The sequence below is a fragment of the Tauraco erythrolophus genome, chromosome 4 (genome assembly GCF_009769465.1).
Source record: "Tauraco erythrolophus isolate bTauEry1 chromosome 4, bTauEry1.pri, whole genome shotgun sequence".
In the NCBI taxonomy this organism is placed as follows: Eukaryota; Metazoa; Chordata; class Aves; order Musophagiformes; family Musophagidae; genus Tauraco; species Tauraco erythrolophus.
This window is the reverse complement of record NC_141468.1, coordinates 1,339,832-1,364,107: the sequence shown is the minus strand read 5'-3', so window position 1 is coordinate 1,364,107 and position 24,276 is coordinate 1,339,832. Positions and strand designations below refer to the sequence as shown.

At 50.1% G+C, this 24,276-nt stretch overlaps 1 protein-coding gene across 1 annotated transcript; it reads right to left on the bottom strand.

Moving 5' to 3' along the window:
• Nucleotides 1–1,749: 1,749 nt before the first annotated feature.
• KLHDC10 (kelch domain containing 10) lies at nt 1,750–23,885 on the bottom strand. Its single transcript, XM_086609858.1, has 9 exons — nt 23,780–23,885; nt 11,859–12,080; nt 10,790–10,944; nt 9,463–9,611; nt 8,606–8,690; nt 7,623–7,689; nt 6,948–6,995; nt 4,646–4,785; nt 1,750–3,298 (listed from the first exon to the last, which is right to left on the bottom strand). Exons 1-9 carry the CDS (start codon nt 23,883–23,885, stop codon nt 3,089–3,091), a joined length of 1,182 nt encoding a protein of 393 aa, XP_086465984.1. The 3' UTR covers nt 1,750–3,088.
• Nucleotides 23,886–24,276: the final 391 nt, after the last annotated feature.

Sequence of the window (24,276 nt, the reverse complement as noted above, 5' to 3'; positions counted from 1 at the left end):
GGCTAAACAGAAAACATCTACCCTGGGGTGAGGGATGCTTGGGAAATCTCCTGGAGCCAGACCCAGCCTTTGTGTTTGGGAAGATGTGGTAGGGCCAGCACTGCGGGTCCCTTCCTCAAAGTCTTGCTCTGCAGCAGGACAAGCCCAGCAGTAGCTGCTGGTGGCTGTGAGGAGGTCCCACATCACCCAGAGCTGCTCTGCTTGGTGCTGGGAACAGGACTGTCCCACAAAGCCCTCTCCTGGAACCATATATCCTTTAAGCCACAGCCACCATGAGCTAGTGAGAAGCTTTTATGAGCTTTGTAGTGCTTAAAACAAGTTATTTTTTAGGAAGAGCAGCAGAGCACCCTCCAAGACCTTGTGTCCTTCATGCAGCAGCTACCCTGGGTTACTGGGAGGCAAGAGGCCCCTGGACTCCCATCAGCGGATGATGCTCATTATCTGCTCTTATCAGCAAGTCCCTGCTCCTTTATTTTGTTGTGATCTTGGCTGTGCTTTCCCGAGTCCCTGCAGAGCAGCATGGCTGCGTTGGTGGGGCAAGACTGGTGCCCAGGCTGGTGGTGGAACCCACAGGAGGGCTTTGGGCTCGTACCTTCAATGGTCCAGTCACTGGAAGAGGTTTGGGCACTTGTGTTTGGGTGATCCAGCAGTGACTTGGTGTGTCACAGGGCCATCAAGGATTGTCTCATCCTGCCTGGGTGGCCGAACATGTTCCATGTCAAGATTTGAAGCTAAGATTAAGTGACAGCGTTACTGGTGTCATACAGAGCTGGGCTGAGGCCGGATGTGCCCCAGATCTGCACCCACCACCTTCTGCCCTGTGTTCCCATCAAGAGGGGAAGCTCCTGGTTGCCCCCATAAGGCTGTCAGAGCAAGGAAGACCTTAGAGGTTAAGGTGTCTCCTTGATCAGCTGTCCAGGTTCGGGTGGGTTTAATATTGCCTTAGTGCCGATGGCAGACGTGCCCTTTAAAGAAGGAAGGAACCAGCACATGTATGACCAGGTTGTTCCAGTACAAAGGTCCCAGCAAAACCAGAGTCCAGAAGGCAAAGATTAAGTGTAGATACTCAGCCTCTACAAGAAGATGTGAGAGCCACTGAGTTCAGGCCAGAAGAAGGAGCTGGAGAAAAGGCCCATGGGCCCAACACGGTCCTGCAGAAGAGGACACCACAAGCCAGGGGCAGGAGAGCAGGTAACCCCCAGCAGCTAGGGGGGGTCTGGGGTCAGCCCCTGAGCTGGGAGCAGTGGGATGCTGCAGCAAGCAGCCAAGGAGGCTTGGAAGGGGTTGAAGCGGGATGATAATACTCTCCAGGAGCAAAGGCTTTCTGCCCCCAGGCTCTTGGTTAGAAGCCAGCCCAAACCTGGAGCTGGGGGGCTGCGAGAGCCACGCGGTGCAGCTGGGGTCCCCCCCTTTGCCCCGTGAGCTACAGGTCCTGCAGTGGTACAACAGAGCTACAAGCAGCTGCCACCAGGTTCCATGGTCCAAAGCAACAGAGAACGCTTCAGCTACGCTGCCCAACCTTTATTTTTCCGGACCTTGGAGAAGAAAACTAAAAAAAAAGCAGCAGCTGAGGCTACAGAAGGGGAAAACTCTATCCCCCAAAAGCAGGGGAAGCTTAATCTGAGGGCAAGTGGTAACACTTCAGCTGAACATCAGATGAGCAGCAGTGACTCGATCAGCCAGTGCTGCTCAGGTTAACCCCATGAAAACAAGGCTAGGGTTTGTTTAAACATAAATGCGATCTCTCAAAAAGAAACTAAAACCCCCGAGTTTAACCTTTGCCTTTGATGGAAGGGGAAGGTTCTGGGAAAAGCTGATTTATTTGTTTTTTAAAAATAAAAGGCACTTAAAAATGGTCTCCAAAGAAAAAAGGACTTTGCACAAACCTGAGGCCAGCCAAGTGGAGCTGCTCAGAGTTTGATGGTGACTTGGACACGGTCTCTAGAGCTAAACTTCACCATGTATGAAGCACAGCAATACAAGGGACAGACAGACATCCCTTCCTCCCCTGGCCATGCAGAGATGACCACCACTCCACCAGTAAGAATGAGAGATGTTCCCTCTTCCCCTTTTTTTTTTTTTTGATGCTGTGTTTTCTGGTCTGAGTGATCCATGAGCTTCCAAGGACCCAAATTAAAACCACACGCAGCAATAACATCCCCTACCCCAGGAGGAAGATGAAGCTAACTGAAAAAAAGCCAATGTGGAAGGAAGGAAAACAAAAACACTTAGAGGCCTGAGCTGGCATGGGTGGCTCACACCCGAGCGCTGGGGTTATGACATGCTGCAGGTTAAAAGAGCTCTGAAACCTACGGGGTGAGTTTTCACAGCTTGTTCAGAGCACAATGTGAGCAGAAAGGGTTAAAAATGATCCAGCAAAACCTTTTCCCCCCTCCCCATCACCACCCAGAGTGGCAACTTTGGTCTTCAGAGCCAAGCCTTTCCCTGGGAAAAGGTGAGGAACGCAGACACTGGGTGTTTCAAATCACTGCGCCACAAAAAAGCTGCACAGGCAAAGCTTTCGCTGCCCCACGACGTTCCGGCTGTCCTCGGAAGCTCAAGGGACGGCAGCAGGCCCACGGACACATGCAAAGCCTTCAAGCAGCAGGAGGTGTCAGGTTTATGGATGGAGAGCTGGGTGTTGGGAGAGCGAGTGTCCTCCAAAGCAGAGGAACAGGTCGGCTGCTGTTCCACATCGAACGTCCTCTGTGATATGGAAGGTAAAAAAAAATGACGAAGTTGACTGTGCCACGTGCAGGCGTGGGGGCTCCGACCCTCGCTGAGCTCCCCCCCCTCCCCAGCTAAGCCCCAAGCGTGTGCTGATGACAGTTTGGTGGCTGGATGTCGTGGATCAGTCCCAGAGAGTGTTTTTGATTACTGGTGTCATTGAGAGATCCATAAATTAAAAAAAATGGATTTTCAACAACTTAAAGGAAAAATTTCTAGAAAGGCATCGATGTATTTGCCAAGTAAGGCGTTGAGCGGGTTCCTCCGTGTTCTTAGCCACATCAGCCACGGTCTCCATAAATAGGGGGTGGGAGGGGGCTTCTTGACCACAGCGTGTCTCGGACGGAAGCGTGAGATGTTCTCAGTTCAGCCGCTCAACGAGTCCCTGCGTCAGTCCAAGGTGCAAAAGCTGGTACCTGGAGAGAGTTGCTAGATGAGGGAAATATTCCAGGAGCTTCTCCCACGACAGTTCCAGCAGGCTGGGTACCACCAGCCATATTTTAAAGAGAGAGCCAGTCCGTTTGTCTTCCTGGATGTTGATCACCCCTCCGTGAACATACATGCAGCCAGCCTAGACAGGAAAAGGGGGAGAGGGGAGTTACCTGGGGCACAGATCAAACTGGTGCACCAGAAGGTGCCGAGGAACAACGAAGCCAGGAAAACCAGTATTTGACGTTCTGGATTCTCAGCTGGAGAATCAGAGAGTGAGATTCCTCATCTCACACACCTTTATGTGTTGGTAACAGAGGGCACTGCCTGAGCCAGTCAGCCCGGGCTCCTCTTGCAGCCAAGAGGAGGAAATGGCGCTGCTGAAGGACACGTTTGTCATCCCAAGGCACGTATCTGCTAGCTCAGAGTGCTTTGCTCTGTATTTTAGGTGAATTCTGCCCCAAGAAAGCAATTTTAGGAGTTGGGCAAAGTGTTCATACGTTAGTAAAGGACCATACTTAGGTTTCAGCTACAAAGAACGTCACTTTTATCCCTGTTCCTTGCAGGGGGGTTGGACTAGATGACCTTTGAAGGTCCCTTCCAGCCCTAACTATTCTATGATTCTATGATTTTTTTAAACTAAAACCACACCATGCTGCGTTCTCTCGACTGGCTCAGCATAACTGCTCCAGGAATCACACGAACACGGACAGACAGGAGAAGCCCAGCCACTGGCCTATTTTGAGAGTGGCATTTCTTTAGTATACAGGGGGAAAAAAAAAGGCATTCCTGCTGTCCAGGCACTCACCTGCAGTCACTGGGCTTCCTGGGAAACAGGTTTATCAGGCCTAGAGTTTCCCAGAAGGAGTTGTGTTTGTAACAACCTCCAAACTAGGTGGCACCTGCTCCTGTAACCAAAGAACCCGACCTCTGCCCTCGCACACTGCCCTGAGGCAGCCAGCAGCTGAAGGAGGCTGAGTCACAGCTAAATTAATTTCTTGCCACCTGATGCTTATCAACCACAGGTCTCTAAAGCTTCGAGTTACGGCAAAAAGCTCTAGCAATACCAACCTTCCCATTAGCAGAGGTTTCCAAAGAATCTTTCAACCCAGGCTGGTCTCCGTAGGCTAAAACCAGTTTATTTGGGGGAGTGTTTGTCTTTTTGTTTTACCTTTTGCGAACAGGAACTGCTGTTCACACATGGAATTACTCCTTGAAGCTGATACAGCTTAAAAGCTAAAATTCTGCATGAATTCTTTCAGAAAGCAGAATATACCGTGTGCTACCGCTCCTGAAACAGCAGCAGGAGTAGAAGGAGCCAATGCAGGGACCTCCCACCAGCCCTGAGTCTCCCTGAAGATGCTGCAACCAGTGGAGGTCACCTCCTGGGTAACATCAGTTCAGCTCTACTTGCAGCCCACACGAACCTCAGGGCGCATGAACGAACGGCGTGAGCTCCAGCTAAGCAGGAAATAAATGAGTCCCTTACTGGTGTGACAGCAGCACAGTGAAAATACACTGGTTCCGGCATGGCAGCTGGGAGCCTGACCCACTGGAAAGTTTGCAGATTCAGCTTCCAAACGTCTCCCATAATCTCTTCTCCGTTATAGCCTCCACAAACGAACACATCTGGAAGACAGGAAACCCACAGCACTCGCAGTCCCAGCCACGCTGCATCCAGCAACTGCAGAATGTGCCGTGACTGAAGTCAACAATCACCTCCGTGAAACAGTTTTAGGATCAACACTTACCTTTTCTCCACACAAGCTCTCAGCACCTCCCAAACCAGTTCCAGCACACAGTTCATAATCAGAGGCCACTTATAGAATCACAGAATGGTTTGGGTTGGAAGGGACCTCAAAGATCATCCAGTTCCATCCCCCCATGAGCAGGGACACCCTCCACCACACCAGGTTGCCCAAAGCCTCATCCAACCTGGCCTGGAACACTTCCAGGGATGGGGCAGCCACAGCTTCTCTGGGCACCCTGGTCCAGTGCCTCACCACCCTCAGAGGGAAGAATTTCCTCCTCAGATCTAATCCAAATCTACTCTTTTTCAGTTTAAAGCCATCACCCCATGTCTTATCACTACATGTCCTTGTCTAAAGTCCCTCTCCAGCTTTCCTGTAGCCCTTTAAGTACTGGAAGGCTGCTAGAAGGTCTCCCCGGAGCCTTCTCTGCTCCAGGCTGAACAGCCCCAACTCTGTCTCCATAGCAGAGGTGCTCCAGCCCTCGGATCATCTCCGTGGCCTCCTCTGGACCCGCTCCAGCAGCTCCATGTCCTTCTTGTGTTGGGGACCCCAGAGCTGAAGGCAGCACTGCAGGGGGGTCTCAGGAGAGCAGAGCAGAGGGGCAGAATCCCCTCCCTCGCCCTGCTGCCCACGCTGCTTTGGATGCAGCCCAGGACACGGGTGGCTTTCTGGGCTGCCAGCGCACGGTGCTGGCTCACGTCCGCTTTCCAGCCTGCCTGTGATCCCAGCCCCACCACAGCAGATCCAGAGCTAAAAGGCACTGAGAAGCAGGAGCACAGTGCAAACTCCTGCATTAGGCCCTCACTAACCTGAGCTCACAGGCACCTGTATCTGATCAGACTCTACTCCTTTTGAACACACAGGGAGCAGCCACAGCTCTGGCTCCCAGTCCTGCTGCCTGCTAGAGGCAGGTCCTTGCCCCTGGCTTTGCCCAACTTCTCAACAAACAGGCATGCACTGCAGCAAAACCCTGCTAAGAAAGGGGACTGGAAGCATCTCCCAGCTTCTGCCTTACTTTTATGGCATAATTAGCACTCCTAAAAAATATAATCTGGCATACAACTCTTCTGCATGGCTCAGCCCCCCTAAACATACGGAATTCAGTCATCTATCTGAAGACAGTTTTGAAAAGAACAATCAATATCACAGCTGCTTCTTCAGTCCATTCTGAGCAATTTGGTGTTTATCAAGTTTGGGGGAATGTTGTCTTGGAGGACAAGGAGGCTATGGGAGAGATCCAAATGCCGGTGAAGGAACACTCAACCGTTTGAAATTGTGGGTGACTGAACACGGATTGCACGTGCAGAGCCCTCTCGAAGCTGCACTCCAAACAGCACCACACAAGTGATTTACAGCAAGAACATCTGGAGGATCGAAGTGAAAAACAAAAGCCTCTCCTCAGCTCCATGCAGCTCCCAACACACAAAATGGCCCTCACTTTACCAGAGAATAGAAAAACTCTGCTACTGCCCCATAATCCACTCCATATCAGCATCTCGGATTTAAACCACCACAAAAAAGGATGCACTAGCAAAAAAATCCCTGAACAATCTTGTCTCTAAAGAACTCAGTATGCAGGACTTGGCCCCACTTTGCCCTTCACAGCAGACTGGAAAGCTAACAGGTCAGTCATCGAGCTGTAGCAGGAGCATCATTCATACCTGTTTTTAAGCTTGCAACCAATAAATTGCAAAGTACCATGGACACTCATGGCTAAAATACGTGATATTTTACCCTGAAGTGGCCATATGGCCAAAGGAGACTTAGGTGTTGCATAAAATACTGCAGAATTCCAGACAGTCACAGTACTGTGCCGTGCAAATGCAAATTTCCCTACAGCAATAAGATCTCTCCGACGAAGAGTGGTGCCAACTGGGCAGCTTAAGGCCTGCTTACAAAAAATCCTCTTCCAAAAAAGCCATGTGTGCCCTGCAGTTCTCTCAAACACGTGTTGGAGGCCAGCATCTCTCAGGCTAGAAGGATGGGATTGCCATTGCTAGGTTGGATAAGATAAATCAATTTTCAAGAGGCAGATCTTACCGTTTTTTATCTGAACGCAGCTATGGCATCTTCTGGCTGCCGGGAAGCCTGAGGAGAATGAAAAAAAAAAAAAAGCACCAACTGCAGTTGCTTTAAAGTGCTTGGGCAAGTGGTGATTATATCTCAACATATAATCATGGATAGGAGCCACTTGTTTCATTTATAAGGGGTTTCTGATTTCCTACAATCACAGGTATAACATCTCTAATTTAGCAACTGGTTGTTTCAGAAGGTCTGACTCCTACTTGCTCTCCAGGGAAGACAGAAACGTGCCGGATTCTCATTCCCCACAGGCTGCAGCTCTCACCTCTGGCTCGGTGAAAAGCAGCAGCCAAGGGCCTAGGAGGATGCAGGGAAACCCCTGCTGATAACCAGGCCAGCACGAGGTGCCTCAGAGGGAGCAGAGATGATGTGTATCTTCTTCTGGGAGGAGAGCCAGCCGCTATCATCTTTCCCACGGAGGGAGAGAAGCCAAACTGCTAAATATGCTTCAGATGGGTTAGTCCCCACTGCTACAGCCCTAAACAAGCAGGACCTCGACACCAGAGTTAAGGCACGTAGTGTACAACAAAGTTAGGAAAAAGGCTTCCAGCCAGCCAGCAAACAGGATCTTCGAGCATCTTGGCCACTCTCTGGTTTATGGAGAAAGGGAGACGCATGAAATCCCAGACTCACCAACTTTTTCATAAGGTTTCGTGGCAATCTCCTCCCAGGTGTTGGTTTCAAGGTTGTATGCATGGATCTGATGGGACAAAGTGGAGCCATTAGTTCCTCCCAGCTCTCCCAGCACCACGATGACGCAGTTACAGGCTCTGGCCCAGGGAGCCACTATAAATAACACCTCTTTTTCATGAAGTGTGAATTAAACAAAAATAGCTAATCGCAGGCAGTGACTAAGCAGGTATAAAATCACCTTCCAAGTGTACCAGCTTACTAAAGCTTTCGTCTCAGGCTTTGCTATTTGAGCCCCACAGCTAAAGAAAAAGAATATTGCTTGTAAAAAAACTAGACCAATTAAAACCCACACCTTCCAGTTCTCGGAAACGTTTAGTAGCACCTATCTCATACGGCACGTAAGGAGAAAAAAACAATGCAGAGAATGGAGGGATAAAAAGTCATGTTAGCTGCTGCAGTTTCAACTTTTTACAATTTCAGCCTCCAAGACGAATTCACTCTTCCCTCCTCAAACTGTATTGGAGATAAGTGTTTACCACAAGAAAAATTAAAATTAATTAAATTTAAAATTTAAATTAAAGCATATGATTAACTGAGAAGACAAGAAGAGAGTCACCATATCAATATCTGAATTTAACAGCAAGAAATTCCTTCCTTTGGTACTCTCCTGTTTTGGCACAAATACAACATCTAGAATTACGTCCCAAGTGTTTTTAAATAAAAATCTTTGCTAACAGATTGTCAGAAATGAAGACGGTTTGCAGACCGGTATGGCCACTGGGTACCAGATTCACCATTTGTAAGTCAACGGGATACACTCGTGGCAACACCAGTTTTTACAGAAATAGAACAATCTGCTCCTGGTTATCTATTTTTTTCACCAAGCTCTCCAGGCAAAGCCAGATGAAGAGACTATGCTGGTTATGTTTCACTGTAGAAAATCTCCTATTCAGGCAAGCACTTGAGGTTTCTAATCACCTTACCTTATCTAAGGAATAAACTGCCAAGGAAGTTCCACCTCCCAAGATATAAATCCGTTGACCATCGTGTGCGATTTCATGTCTGTACCTGAAGGTGCAAAGAAGGACATTTAGCAGCACAAGAAATGAGTACAAGCAACAGAAAACACTGTGAGCTTTCTGGAAAACACTTTTGAACTCAAGTGGTTTAAGCTGACAACCCAAGCCCGGCTAAGCTGCATCAGCTACTTGGGTTGGGAGCTTTCAGAAGGTGTGGAAGCTTTCATGATTAATCTAAGCAGCACCCCAGAAGCTTGAATGGCATTTTCCAAGAGCAGAGCATCACAGAACTTAAGTATAATAGTTTACAGAGCACTACGATGGCCCTCAATATTCCATCCCCTTCTCTCACTTAGATGGATGCCCCATCCCTGGAAGTGTTCAAAGCCAGGCTGGATGAGGCTTTGAGCAACCTGGTGTAGGGGGTTGGAACTGGATGATCTTTGAGGTCCCTTCCAACCCAAACCATTCTATGATTCTGTGGTCACTGATTGATCTCGAAGCCCTCTGTCCTCCATGCCTTGCTACTGCACAGGACATGGGGATCAACCAGCCTCTTCCCCTCCTCAGCGCTCACCAGCTGCCCCAGCTCTGTTCTGGCACCACATGGTCCAGATCAGTGTCCTGGCAAAGGCTTCACAGCCCATCCCTACATGCCCCAGCACGCCAGACTGCTGGAGCACTGGATGTGCAAAGTTCACAGCCAAAAACACGGCTCTAAGAGTGCCCAGAAGCCTGTGCATGCTCTCTCAGCTTCTCACTCCCAGAAAAGGTGGTGACTCCTCAGTGTAAAAGTTCTCTGAGAGTGTCCAGCTTCTCACCTCTCCTCTGGCATATCACAGGGCATATTGTTTGGTTTCAGCTGGATCCACTCTCTAGTGTTGAGGTCTAGCTTATGTAGGTCGGTACTGTAAATGTAACCAGTTGTTCCTCCAAACACGTAGAGACAACCATTGATAATGGCCATGGCCTGGAAGGTAACGGAGAGAAACGAGTTAGAAAGGACGCGTGACATCAGTGTCTGAAAAAGAGAGAATTCCTGCCCTCCCAAAGCAAGACACTGCTTGCAAAGCTCTACCTACAACTCACAAACCGACATGTTCAGGAGCAACATAAAGGGCAAACGAGGACGATACATAAAAGAGGAGGGGGTGTGTTCTGTAGGAATGGAAAGTAACTCCATGATCGGAAGACGAGGACCTGGAAGTGGAGCTTCTGAGTTTCAGGCATCACACAAGGCAGATCTGTGCAGCAGGGGCTCCCAGGAGCTAAATCAAATCACAGTTAACCCTCAATCTCTTCCACGCTGACCTTATACAGATACTGTTATGGAGAATCCTACAAAACAGCTATCAGATAGCCAGCGGGATTGTTAACAGAGAAAGCCCTAAACACAGAGGATAATTCAGACCAAATGACAGAGACAGCTTGTAGAATTCCCAAGCACATGGACTATCAGCCTACTGAAAGTGTGAAGGTGGTGCAGGCACCACCAGGGGATGCCCTGATGTGGTCCACAGTGGAAGCAGAGATGCAGCTGCTTCTGCTCCCAAGCCTTTGTTCGCCAAAGGCCACCTCGAGCTGAAGTGGGCAAGAGGAAGACTACCCTCCCTGCCCCAAGTGTCTGGCACACATCTAAACGAGAAATTAGTTGGGTTATGAATGTCTGCACCACAAGTACGTCAGCAGTATTACTGGAAGGCACAGCAAAAGCTGGCAGTCCTCCCAAGAGAGTGAATTTAGGTTTTTATGCACCATGCTCATTCAGGAACATTATAAGAAGTCTTAAAAGTTGTTATTTTCATGTAAGACCTACTGACTACTGTTTCCATGTATAGTTTGGGGTTTTAAGGGCTTTGAGGAGGCTAGAGAGCAACTCCAGAAACTACCGACCACTCTAAATCACACGTTAACTTTTTGTCCAACTGCGCCTGGCATTTAGTTAACAGATTTTGGCTTTTCTAACTACGATAAAAATACTCCTTTCCTTTGAAATCTCGAAGAACCAAGACTGCTCTATTTCTTTATGAATGACACCTGCCTTTCCTCACACTTACGTACACAGAGGACAACTCCAGCTGCTAGCAGAGAAGAGATCTGCGTACGCGGGCACGCTCCAAGTGCCTCGCCAAGGGCTGTCCTTCCTACCTGGCCGTAGATCCGATTGGGTTTCTTTCCTCGGCAGCTGAGCAGAGCCCATCTTTTGTACTTGACATTGCAGACGTGGACGTCGTTGCCGTTGCACTCCCCGAAGGGGATCCCGGTGCCCCCGAACACCAGCAGGTTGTTGCCGTGCAATACAACTAGGAGAGAGAGACAGAGCAGAGACACTCGTTCCTGTGAGAGGCAGTAAACCAGAATGACTCTGGTCTGGAGATGGTGGGGAACGAGTGCTCAATATTGTTCAAACACCCCACAATTCGCACTTTATGGCTTTGAAATGCTCTAAAAGAGCAAGAACACAAGCTCAAACCACGGGAACCAAAGGCTTACTTTTAAAAATGGCTACTGAACAAAGAGATATGTTTTGGGATGCTTTAGTTACGCCAGGGGAAATTTAGGTTGGATAGCAGGAAGAATTTCTTTCCATAGAGGGTTGTGAGGTATTGGAACAGGCTGCCCAGGGAGGTGGTGGTGTCCCCATCCCTGGAGGTGTTTAAAAACCGTGTGGATTTGGTGTTGAGCAATATGGTTTAGGGACCCTGACAGTGCAGGGTGAATGGTTGGACTCGATGACCTTGAAGGTCTCTTCCAACCAGACGATTCTATGAGACATCTGGTTGCATTGAGGACCTAGCTGCTGAAAGTGCAGCTGCCTTGCGACTATCAATGGGATGCCTCATCCCTGAAGTGTTCAAGGCCAGGTTGGATGAGGCTTTGGGCAACCTGGTGTAGTGGAGGGTGTCCCTGCCCATGGCAGGGGGGTTGGAACTAGATGCTCTTTGAGGTCCCTTCCAACCCAAACCATTCTATGATTCTATGATTCTATCAAGCTAAATATCTGAAGATCACCTCTTGCATTTGAAATTTTTTCCTCCTCCTCTGCCTCAAACCAAGCGAAAGAGGAAAGAAAAAAAATCATAAAACCAACCCAAACTCAAGGCCTGCTTGTGAAAGAGTTGGAAACAGGATCCAGATTTCCCAGTTCTTGCCTGGTTTTGCATTCCACCAGGGACACCGATTAAAATAGCTTCAGGAATTGGATTTCCATACGTACGTGACATGGAGGCCAGCTCCCTGGGCATGTAGCCTTCAGTGCTCATCTGATGCCAGGTGTCTGTAGCAAAGTTGTATCGCCAGAGCTCCCTGAAGAGCGAGTACTCTTCATTCTCTGGCCCATCAGACTCCACACGGTCAGGATTGTAGCCTCCAAACACATACAAGTTGGCGTTATCGGCCACACAACGATGGCCACTTCTTGCTGGTGGAGATCTGTGGCCTACAGCAAAAAGAAAAAAAGAAGGTAAAACATCTTCAGTGATATGTCAGCAGAGGAGCTGAGCTTGTGTCCAAGGGTCAGGACTACATGCGCTGCCGTGGTCCTCCAACAAGAGTGGCTGGTGTTTCACTGTAGGGAAGCATGTCTGCAGCCAGGAGGAAACGGCTCTGGAACAACAGATCCATCACTCCAAGCAGGAACGGGAGGAACCTCTGTGTGTCACCATCTCGGTCATGTCCACTCTAGCCTCTGGACCACACCTGCCTGAGGAGACCTGCCTGTAGGTTGACACACGACAATCCTTCCACGTGGCAATCGTCCCGTAGAAGCTATTTCTGAGATATCTTGCAACCACTCCCTTCTGTCACTCCGTATCGCAGATTCCCAAAATGTTTATATTTAAAGCTGGCCAGATGGAATAAAGAAGAAAAGTAACGATTTGTTCTCTCTCCTGCACAAACTTTCTCCCCGTTTCTCCTCTTTTGCTCCTGGCACCTTTTATCTCAACTAGGCTCTTTCACTTTGGACATCCCTTGGGCTTCCTAAGTCTGATAGAGCAAGTAGAAGTCTGCTCATAGATAAAGGCATTTGCACCAGGAGGGAGCGCAGCAGGGAACCCACCTGAGATCCTACAGGTTGAGTTTGACAACTGGCAGATGCAGCCCTTCCTAAAAGGAATCCCTCTGCCTACCCATTCTCTTCCCTAAAAGCCAATGGAAATAAAAACGAGGAGGACAATTCAAGCTCAGACCTCAACTGGGATAGACGAAAAGACCGATTCAGTCCAGGAAAACCTAAAGAGCAATATTCTTGTTGGACAACAGTAATCAAAGCCTTAGCTGACAAGTGATCAAAAAGGAATTCAGGAATTCTTGCTTGAATTCGATGCACAGCAAGAGCCTGGCACAGTGCCAGAGGTGGACATTCTTCCTCAACGAGACACAGGACCACAGGACCCCTGCCCACGGCAGGGGAGTCGGAACTAGATGATCTTTGAGGTCTCTTCCAACCCAAACCGTTCTGTGATTCTATAATGAACAAGAAAGATGAAAGGAACAGAAAACGATCAGGTCCACGAACAAAGAAGCTGGTTGTGGGACATGTGTAGAACATCTCTAGCTGACTACACCAGGAAGGTTTCAAAAATCATGTTTTCTATGCAATACAACAATGTTTTGGTGAGAGTAAGGCTAAGTTTCATCTCAAGAAGAAGGATATATAGTCCTCTAAAATGCACAAACTCAATGAGTAACCATCACTCCCTCAAGCACGTCCTCTGCTTGTTGCACCTCAAGACAGGCCCACTGGGGTTCAGTTGACAACAAAGAGCAAACCAAAAAGAAAAACCACCAAAAGAAGATTCCTGACAACCCCTCACCCAAACAAACCAGCCATTTTCACCACCCACCTGCTCTTACAGCTCTTTTATGGACTTTTAGGATAGAACGAGAACCCAGTGGAGCATCTAATTAGGACCCACCGTGTTTTCTTCTCAGCTTGTCACAATTAGCAGTGAATCAGACGTGTGGAGCAATAACAAACGAGGCATCAGGCACCTTTCCTGCAGGAAAGGCGAAATAAATGATTTGTCCAGACGGAATAATTCATTTTAACTCGGCACAAGCAGCTCTGCTTAACCACGTTCCCCGTTCGCTGCTGCTTTAAGCTCCAACTCTTGTCCGAAATTAAGCTGCTCTACAGGGTTCAGACAAACTCCTTGTGGCTAAGTTTTGACAGATTTGGGTTGTTTCCAGGAATAATTGTGCCTCGCAGCAATTCCCACTTAGAAAACTAATAAGGACTGGCTGAAAGAGAGGGGAAGAAAGTGAAGGAATTAATGGAAAAACCTGCAGTCTCTGGCCCAGCTGCTGAGACAGCGCTGTGCCAGCGGGCACCCGGCGTGGCGCGGACGTTAGCACACAGGAGGGGAAGCTGGGCAGCTACTGGCCTCGGCGCTGGACTAAACTGGTAAACAAATATTACGTGTTTTAGAGGTGAAACACGTAGAGTTTTCACAAAGGGAAAGGGAAACATCCATCCCTTTGGGCTTTTTTCTTCTTAACTCTGAAACTAGCCAAAGAGATGGATTCATTTTTAAGTATCCTGCTCGTTCCTTCTTCTGTGTTTGCCCTGAAGATCTCCAAAAAGAAGACCTGAAAGAACTGAAATGGGAGCTTAATTCCAGCAAAGACTGGCAGCACTGATGCCCACGTTTTGCAGGGGAGTGAAGATTTAAATTTGAATTTAAAAGGTTTTAGGGAATTAGGAGTTCACATATTCCATTAAATATAGCGCCGATTTCCCTCGAGTCGTAACACTTGCCATGATAATTTTCCAGAGGGAAGAGAGGAGAATAAGGCCGAGTTTCACAGAAAGCCAACGGAATAAAGAGTCAGAGGTATAATTCAAAGAGATAAATTAAAAAACAAACACAAAGAGGCTTTCTCTGCCATTCACCTCTCAAAATTGAAAAGGAAGGCACCCAACTTTGCCGTAAAGCCCTGGAACAGTTACATTTCAACAGAAAGGGATTGATGTTTGATGCATGTGGGTCCTGGAGATAGCAAGATGGGAACACCAAGCCCAGAGACAGCCCAGTTGGTTTCACCTCCTCCCATTTACTTAGAAACTCGTCTCCTGTCTTTAAAAGAAGAATTTTTTTCAGGATATTTTCAAGACACGGCGAGGTGATCACAGGCAGGAGCTGGTGTCAAACAGATACTTGCAAGTATCAAGAAGGACATGGAGCTGCTGGAGCGAGTCCAGAGGAGGCCACGAAGATGATCCGAGGGCTGGAGCACCTCTGCTATGGAGACAGGCTGGGAGAGTTGGGGCTGTTCAGCCTGGAGAAGAGAAGGCTCCAGGGAGACCTTCCAGCACCTTCCAGTACCTAAAGGGGCTACAGGAAAGCTGGAGAGGGGCTTTGGACAAGGGTGTGTAGTGACAGGACACGGGGCAATGGCTTTAAACTGAAAGAGGGGAGATTTGGATGAGATCTAAGGAAGAAATTTTTTACACTGAGGGTGGTGAGGCACTGGAACAGGTTGCCCAGAGAAGCTGTGGCTGCCCCATCCCTGGAAGTGTTCAAGGCCAGGTTGGATGGGGCTTGGAGCAACCTGGTGTAGTGGAAGGTGTCCCTGCCCATGGCAGGGGGGTTGGAACTGGATGATCTTTGAGGTCCCTTCCAATCCAAACCGTTCCATGATTCTGTGATTTTAAGTACCCAACCAAGACGGTCTGAAAGGACCACCATTCCCATGCAGCTGTCCCTGCTGCAAGCCACATCTGCTGCTCGTTCCCAACCGATTCCCACTACTCCCACCAACAACTCAAAGGGCTCTGTGCACTCCAGGGAGAAATTTTTCAATCAAACACTCCATCAGGAACTGCCCTGTGTCAGAAGCTAGGGATCCTCACGGCAGAGCTAGCAGGAGAAACGATGCCTGCCCCAGTCATGCATTCACTCAGTGGCTCAGGGGAAATCCACTGTCCTCAGCGTTAGCTGAACACCAAACCACGGATGAGAGCGCTCGAAATGCTTCCTGCCATGCCTGCTACGTGGTGGTGTCTCCCAGAGCAAGGAGGGCTGGAAATGCCAACCAGAGCAAGGTTTCCAAAAGCTCAGGGCCAACCCCTGTAGCTACAAACACAAGGAATGTCAGTTTGCTTTGCTTGAGAATAGCACATTTTGGCTCTATCCAAGCAGACCCCAGCTGCGTTTGCTCAACACCGTGCACCGTATGTAAGGACTGACTTGTCTCCAAAGGCTTCACATTTCCAGCCTGATTTTAAGCTTCGCTCTTCACTAACCTTTGTCTCAATGCACTAGATCCTCCCGCTCACAAGGGCCCAGAGAAGATGACATATCTACCCATAAAACAGGACAAAAAATTATCCAACACATCTTCTGAGTCACTTATGCAAGCACACTCGCGAATGTATCAATGAACTGAACAATGCTAAACTGAGCTAAATCATCACCAAACTCTTCTACGCAGAATCAAAGCGGCCTTAATTCACTTTAGAAGAAAGTCTTAGAAAAAGAGTCCTCTAGTTATGTCTTTTTAAAGAAAAGACCTGTAAAAGCTGAATATTTAAGAGTTAATTCAGACCAGTTTCTTTCAGCAGACAAGCTCTATGACTTGAACCTCCAATAAAGAACTCCATTTCCATTTAATTACATTTTATCAGATGATTCGCATCTACTGAAATTCTTCGTGCAAGTTTTGGATCTGTTTTTGCTCCAGCATCAGCGGTGTGCAGCGAGCGTGTTACACAAGGGCAAACTTTAGAATCATGGAATGGTTTGGGTTGGAAGGGACCTCAAAGACCATCCAGTTCCAACCCCTCTGCCATGGGCAGGGATACCCTCCACCACACGAGGTTGCCCAAAGCCCCATCCAGCCTGGCCTTGAACACTGCCAGGGATGGGGCAGCCACAGCTTCTCTGGGCAACCTGTTCCAGTGCCTCACTTTAGCTGGTGCAGGAAGATGGAAACACCCAAGGGTTTGCTAACTTCCTCCTCTAGTTAGCAAAGCCCATCTCCCCAGGAGCTGAACCTGCCACAATTAAAGAAGTGCCCGACGCTAAGGGAAGCACAGCAAGGCACCGTCACCGTGAAAAGCTGCAGGCCACTGGGCCCCGCTGTGAATTCTTTGATGCCGGACATGGAAAACAGCAGCAGGAGGCACCGAGTCAAGACAGAGCTGTGGGAAAGAGGTCGCAAAGTTAGTTACAGAAAATGGCTTCAAAGTGGACGGATATAGTTGGGAAAGCACTTGCTTTCCCAGTTTAAGACTCCAAAGCGAAGCAGGAAGGATGGGAAGGTGCATTCACAAGGAGACTCCTTTTCCTTGGTCCTGAGGGCAGAGATGGGAACAATGAAACTTCCAGAGAATGAGAAGCTCCACAAACAGAATGAAGGTGAAACGTCACGACGGGGACGTAATTAAGGAAAGTCCCAATTTAGGACTCAGCTATCTGATAGGAACTTGCTTGCTGGCTGCGCACTGACCTGTTAACACCCTGTTAAATTCACCCTTTTTAAGTGATTCACGGAGTGACTTCAGAGCGAGCTGCTCAGATGGCCCAGATGGACTTTGTTCAAGTGCATTCCTATTTGGATACCTCTCCTGCAAAAGGTATTATTAGAATGGGAGAGTAAGCAAGAAGGCGGCAGGAATATCTGTTCCCAGGTTTCTGACACAACACAGCAATCACTGCACGAGACATTTGTTTCCTGCCTCTCCAAAAACTCTGAAAAAAGAATAGATCCGGAGTGAGAGGGAGGAGAAAACAGAGTTGTTTATTAAGAAAATTTAAAGAAATCCTTTATTTTGGAGGAGAAACCGTAACAGTCCTGAATAATGTCCAACAAGACTCTCGCCCGAAACGTCCCTCTTACAGGGAGGATGAAGCTGAATTGCAGCTGCTGGACATAGAGAACCACAGAATGGTTTGGGTTGGAAGGGACCTCAAAGATCACCCCGTTCCAACCCCCCTGCCATGGGCAGGGAAACCATAAATATTGTTCCCATTCTGACTAATACAAGCTTAAAAGTTTATTAAATTTCAAGTCTGGGGCCTTGACAGCTACAGAATCTATGGAAAGCCTGGAGAAATAAAAAAAACACCGCCACAAAAATCTCTTGGCATCAGCAGATTACCTGAAGTTAAGGAGCAGACTAAGTGCTACCAGCACGCCCAGAACCACAGCGCGTGCCAACAGCTACACTCGAGGATTTCTCTCCTGATTTTCAACAGCTCCACAATACAGTTACAGAAGAAGAAAATGAAACTGCAAGTACCAAGTGGGTGCACAGAATCACACGCAGCACAAACGGAAGGCGAGAGGCGCTTCAAACAGCAGCACAAAGACAGGTTTTGAAGAACAAAGGCATTTTCTTTCCATTGGATTATCCTCCTTTTCATGATTGCAGGAAAAATAAACGCTGGCATCATCTCACTGGGTGGGTTAAACAAGAGGGGAGTACCTGTATTCGAGTTAGTGAGCCAGACAGCTGGCCTTTTTCTTTTTTAACACAAGAGGGGGGAAAAGGGTCTAATTAGCTGAATTTGTTTCTTAAAAATAAAAATAAACACTGAAAGAGTTGAATACGAAGCTGTTTCGAGAGTCTGTCTGGCTTTGAGCAACCTGGTGTGGTGGAGGGTGTCCCTGCCCATGGCAGGGAGGTTGGAACTGGATGATCTCTGAGGTCCCTTCCAACCCAAACCTTTCTGTGATTCTGTGATAATCTAGAACAAGTTCAGCTACAGAACGCGACTCCACCATCATTGCTGAGGCAGCAGTTGTGATCCATCTTCCTTGACAGCAGCCGTGCAGTTATCTTTGCCAGCCACTCCCTACCCTGGTAACAGGGACGATCCGTGGCAGCTCTGCACCACTCTACTCCCCATTTCAAGGATATTGTACGTTCCGCTCAGCCAGAGTGGGCCTCGTCCATGCCAACCAAATTCCATCCCTGGGAGCAGCAACTGTGTCTCACCTCAAAGCTGCTCTAATATTACAGCTTATGTTAAGATGCAAACTGAACTTTGGGGAACAGTGTTCATAGAATCACAGAATGACAGAACGGTTTGGGTTGGAAGGGACCTCAAAGATCAGCCAGTTCCAACCCCCCTGCCATGGGCAGGGACACCCTCCACTACACCAGGTTGCCCAAAGCCCCATCCAACCTGGCCTTGAACACTGCCAAGGATGGGGCAGCCACAACTTTTCTGGGCAACCTGTGCCAGTGCCTCACCACCCTCAGAGGGAAGAATTTCTTCCTTAGATCTCATGGAAATCTCCCCTCTTCCAGTTTAAAGCCATTGCCCCGTGTCCTGTCACTACACACCCTTGTCCAAAGCCCCTCTCCAGCTTTCCTGTAGCCCCTTTAGGTACTGGAAGGCTGCAATAAGATCACCCCGGAGCCTTCTCTTCTCCAGGCTGAACAGCCCCAACTCTCTCAGCCTGTCTCCATAGCAGAGGTGCTCCAGCCCTCAGATCATCTTCGTGGCCTCCTCTGGACCCACTCCAACAGCTCCACGTCCTTCTAATGTTGGTGGCCCCAGAGCTGAAGGCAGCACTGCAGGGGGGTCTCAGGAGAGCAGAGCAGAGGGGCAGAATCCCCCCCCCTGACCTGCTGCCCACGCTGCTCTGGATGCAGCCCAGGACACGGTTGGCTTTCTGGGCTGCCAGCGCACGGTGCCGGCTCATGTTGAGCTTCTCATCCACCAGCACTCCCAAGTCCTTCTCCTCAGGGCTGCTCTCCATCCATTCTCTGTCCAGCCTGTCCTTGTGCTTGGGATTGCCCCGACCCACATGCAGGACCTTGCACTTGGCCTTGTTGAACTGTTGTGTTCTTCCATTCCCCCCCATTTCCTGGTATTTTTTCACAAGCCCTTTACAAATGTTTGGATAAGCAGGATGTGAACGCATGAGTATGAGGTTTAAAACCTTGTTCAGCCTCTCCAGATCACACAGCTCCCTTCCACAGGAGGCTGAAAAAAACCCAGGAGAGAAAGCAGCAGTGCCTGGATCCCCCACACCTGGACAATGACACTGCCCAGAGCCGAGGGCAGCCAGGAGAGGCCAGAGGATCCAGCCAAAGATGCCAAACATATCCAAGAGAGCATCCCAGGGCAGAGAATAAAATGAGTCCTTACAAGTGAACTGTCCTTACTGAGAAACCAGAGCAAAAGAGGAAATGTTTGCCCCAGAAATGTACGTGTTACAGATTGTGGTGTGTTTCTGCGCTACTAAAATTGAATGTTCCTTGGATTGTTTGGTTTTGTTACGTTTTTTCCAATGTGAAAGGAAAATAAAGAAAAGAATTCTGGAAAAGGAGAACCACAGAACAGCCCGGCTTGGAAGGCACCTGGAAAGATTGTGTGGTCCAGCCTCTGGTGGGAAAGAGAGCCACGATGAGATTATCCAGCACCCTCTCCAGTCGCATCTTGAAACCTTCCAGCAACAGGGCCTCTACCCATGTCCCTTGGGAGGTTGTTCCAGCTTCTGACTCTTTTCACTGTAAAAAATGTCTGTCTTACACGGAAATGAAACCTCTTCTGGTGCAACTTGCACCCATTGCCTCCTCCATGCAGCTCCTTGTGAAAAGAGACCCTCCATCCTCTTCAGAGCTGTTAAACTGTGATGAGGTCCCCCCCAAGTCTTCACTTCTGCAGGGAGAAGAGACCTGACTCCTTCAGTCTTTCCACACAGGGCAGGTTCTCCAGCCCTTTCACCACCTCCTTTGGACCTTCTCCAGTCTGTGCATGTCCTTCTTGACTTGTGAGGACCAGAATTGGACACAGCACCTCAGAGGCAGCCTGACAAGCACTGAGTAGAGCAGGATGATCCCGTCTCTCTCTCTCTCTGCTAGTAATGCCCCTGCAGATGCAGCCCAGGACTTTTTGTCAGCCTTCACCGCTGACTCACATACAGCTTGTTGTCCACCAGGACCTCCAGGTCCGTCTCAGCAAGGCTGGTCCCCAAGCCACCCAGATCCCAGCCTGTGCTTGACTCTTGGGATGTCATTCCAAGCGCTGGACTTGCTGCTTGTCCTTGTTTAACTTCATATTGCTCTCGCTTGCCCACTGTCCCAGCCTGTCCAGGTCTCTCTGTAAGGTTATCACGTTAATTAAGGCATCACGTGCACACTGCTCCCCCACGCGACACAAAGGGCTTCAGGAAATTTGGGTTTGCTGCTGTATTTTTTTGAAACACGTATTAGAAACTTTGAACCTCTCAGCACAAAAAAAAACCCTACTGTGACTGATAAGCTGGGAAAATTGTAGCTCAAGACAAGAGCATAAAGGTTGAGCACACGAAAGGTAAAGATATATTTAGGTTTCCACGTTGTTTCTATCCATTTAACTCCGAGAGTCTGTTGAAAACCCCCAAAACATTCCAAGGTGGACAGGAAAACTTCCAGCGAGGAGGAGAACAAACTACACACCACCTGTATTTGACATTTCTGGTCTTCCTAAAGCTTACAAACACCCAAAAATAGCTCCTTCCTTTCCCTTATCCAACACACAATTTTAGATGTTGGAGTCTTTCCCCATCGCCAGGCAGCGAAACCACGAACAAATTGCTTTTTTTTTTTTGAGCTATTGAGCCATCAATGAGACTCTTTTTGCGGATGCTGCTTGAGAAATGCCCCTGTTGAGAAATCCTTGACCGGAATACTCCGCTGGAGAAAGCAAACAGAGCAGCACAACCCTGGCACCAGCTCCCGGACCTCATCTCCCCACGCAAACGAAACGCTCCGCAGCGGAAAAAGGGACAAAAGTTTAAATTCTTTTCCAGGCGTAGGTGGAGAAGGAGAACGTGACAAAAGCAGCACCTAAATCAACGCTTACGCTCTGGTGTTTAACCAAGTGATAGCCCAGATCTGCTTCAAACAACACACGGCTTGGCAGGAGCAAAACAGCTCCGCAGAGGGGGATGGAGCGAACACATCCGACGCCAAAACCTGCTACGAGCTCTTCACAACAGTAATTCCTGCTAAAAACAGGACTCAGAGGACTGACAGCGTGCTTTATGGAAGGAGTCAAGGGCACTGAATGGTGGGGGAAATGCAGGAACGCCTCCTGGAAACTCAGAAATCAGAGAACTGGGAGGTAAGAAAACAAGCCTGGAGAGGGGAGATGGAAGAAGGGGGAAAAAAAATTCCTCTATCTCAACGGTTACATAAGGGCTGCTGCTGGAGCTCTAGAAATAGGATGTTAACGGTGTCAAACAGAGAGAAAACTCCAGCAATCGACTCAAAAGGGATTTTTCCATCAGTTACTTTTTCAGTAAGATGACAGTCAGCTTCAGGTTTGTTATGGCTGGACTTGAGTGCTGAGGCTGGGCTGAACAGGGGTGGTTTGTCCCTGGGGATGCAGGACCTGGAGAAGGACTTAAGCTGGAGAAGGACGTTTTCCAAGGGCGTGTAGTGACAGGACACGGGGCAATGGATTTAAACTGAAAGAGAGGAGATTTCCATTAGATCTAAGGAAGAAATTCTTCCCTCTGAGGGTGATGAGGCACTGGCACAGGTTGCCCGGAGAAGCTGTGGCTGTCCCATCCCTGGAAGTGTTCAAGGCCAGGTGGATGAGGCTTGGAGCAACCTGGTGTAGTGGAGGGTGTCCCTGCCCGTGGCAGGGGGGTTGGAACTGGATGATCTTTGAGGTCCCTTCCAACCCAAACTGTTCTGAGATTCTGTGACCTGCCCCATGGCAGGTGGCGGAGGGCAGGACTCCATGTCAGGACATAATCCGTATAGAAAAGCAGGATCATCACCACTGTGTCAGGAAGATGCACGACCAGCTCACTCAAGCCAACAAGGAAAATTCAGGAACGTGAAGATAACCAGCCCTTGTGTCACCAAAAAAGGCCCTTATCACAGAAGGAAGGAAACACGTTTGAGAATTTGCCCAAAAATAGGTGGTGTGGGGCCACTTAGCAAATTCCCAGCAGTCTTGCGTGAGGCTCCAAGGCATCCTTGCTGCAGACCCGGATCACGACGGGTTTCACAGGAATGGAAAAACGGACCCTGGTCTGAAAGCCCACTCCCAGCTGGTGCTGGTGCTCCAGACACACCAAACACAGGCTCCTACCCTAGAGGCAGCGAGGGGTTTCCCATCCCCCACCAAGGGATCTGAGTGACAGGGCCAGGGGCAGCCGGGGCAGAAAAGGATGTCCCGAGCCTGGGGTACCCACCTCCTGGGTGGCAACACATGGCCCTTGAGGGAAGGGGGTGCTATGGAGATAAGGAATGAGGGGATACCCCAAACCAACTGGGAATAACTCCCCATCTCATCACAGAACCAGGAGGTGCCCCACGTCCCTCCCAGTATCACAGAACTGTAGGAACAGGGGTGAACTCCCCAATCCTGTGACTGGGAGTTAACCCCCGCCTGCTCCCCCTAATATCCTGGGGCTGTTGGGGTGGGGTGACCCACACACCCGGAGACTATGGGGTACCCCCCCCACACACCAATGCTGCTAGAAAGAAGGTGAGAAAGAGGAAGAATCACCTTTCCCAGGGCGCAGGACTGGGCTGATGTCTCATCCAAGGGCCCTCTGGTAGCTTGGATCTGCCATCCCAGGATCATCCCTCACCCCAAAAACCTGACACGTTAGAACTGGAGGGGGTGGGGGGGGTGTCACCACGGGTTAGCCCAGGCCCATCCAGGATCCCAAGGTCACTGAGATGGGGTGGGCCTCCACCAGGGACCGTGTCCACGGGGATGGGGACGACCCGCCCGTGTGGGACAGCCGAACACCCCACAGCGCGCTGAGACTGCCGGGACGCGAGAACGGCCATTCCCCGCGTCACAGCAGGGGGGTGGGCCCCCGCCCTGGACACTGCAGGTCCCCTCCAACACCCTACGACCCAAGAACGGGATAACGGCTGGAATAACCGCCCTCAGCTGCGCCTGTGAGCCCCCACAGCCAGAGGTGGTTGGATCCCCATATCCCGGGATCATCCTGGCCCTTCCCACGCCCCCCCCCCCACCTCCCCCGGGCCTCGGGGATGACGCGACTCCCCATCCCGGGTCCATGGGGTACCCCAAAACACCCCAGAGACACGAGGACGGCGGCGACCCCCCCACTGCGGGGTATCCGTCCCCTCAGGGCCGCGTGGACGCGGTGCCCCGGTCCGCGCCCTCCCTCCCCTCGGCCCCGGGACCGGCCGCCACTCACCCGCCGGGCGCGGCCTGCCCGGCAGCCGCACGAAACGGTTGAGAATGCCGCCGCCACCACCGGCCGCACCGCCCGGGCCCTCCCGGGCGCCGTCCGCCGCCGACATGTCCCCGCCCGTTCCTCCTCACGGCGACCCCAGGCGGCAGCCAGCGGCAGGCCCCTCCCCCCCCCCATCCCCGCCGCGGACCAATCAGCGGCGAGCTTCTACAGCCGCGGCCTATGAAACGCGGGCTTCTTGGCGTGTGAGGAAAGGCAGCGCGGAGAGCGCTGTTGCTGAGCAATCGATCGCTGCGCCGCTGCTGCGGCAGGCTAGAGCAATAGAGCGGCGAGCGGGGGGGGCCCGCAGCGGGGGTTGGAGCGGGGGGCGCCCGTGGGGCCGAGGAGGCGGTGCGGGGGCTGCGGGGGGGTCATGGCCGGCCTGACGGTGGGGCCGGAACAGTGCTGCGCGTCCGCGTTTCCCGCCCCCCCTCGCCGGGCCCTGACGGGCTGAGGGACCG

Coding starts and splice junctions, on each gene's coding strand:
- KLHDC10 (XM_086609858.1), bottom strand. CDS start 23,885: ATGTCGGCGGCGGACGGCGCCCGGGAGGGCCCGGGCGGTGCGGCCGGT. Junction 12,081..23,779: donor GGGCAGGCCGCGCCCGGCGG/GTGAGTGGCGGC, acceptor TTTTTGCTGTAG/GCCACAGATCTCCACCAGCA. Junction 7,690..8,605: donor CAGTTTATTCCTTAGATAAG/GTAAGGTGATTA, acceptor TTGTCCCATCAG/ATCCATGCATACAACCTTGA.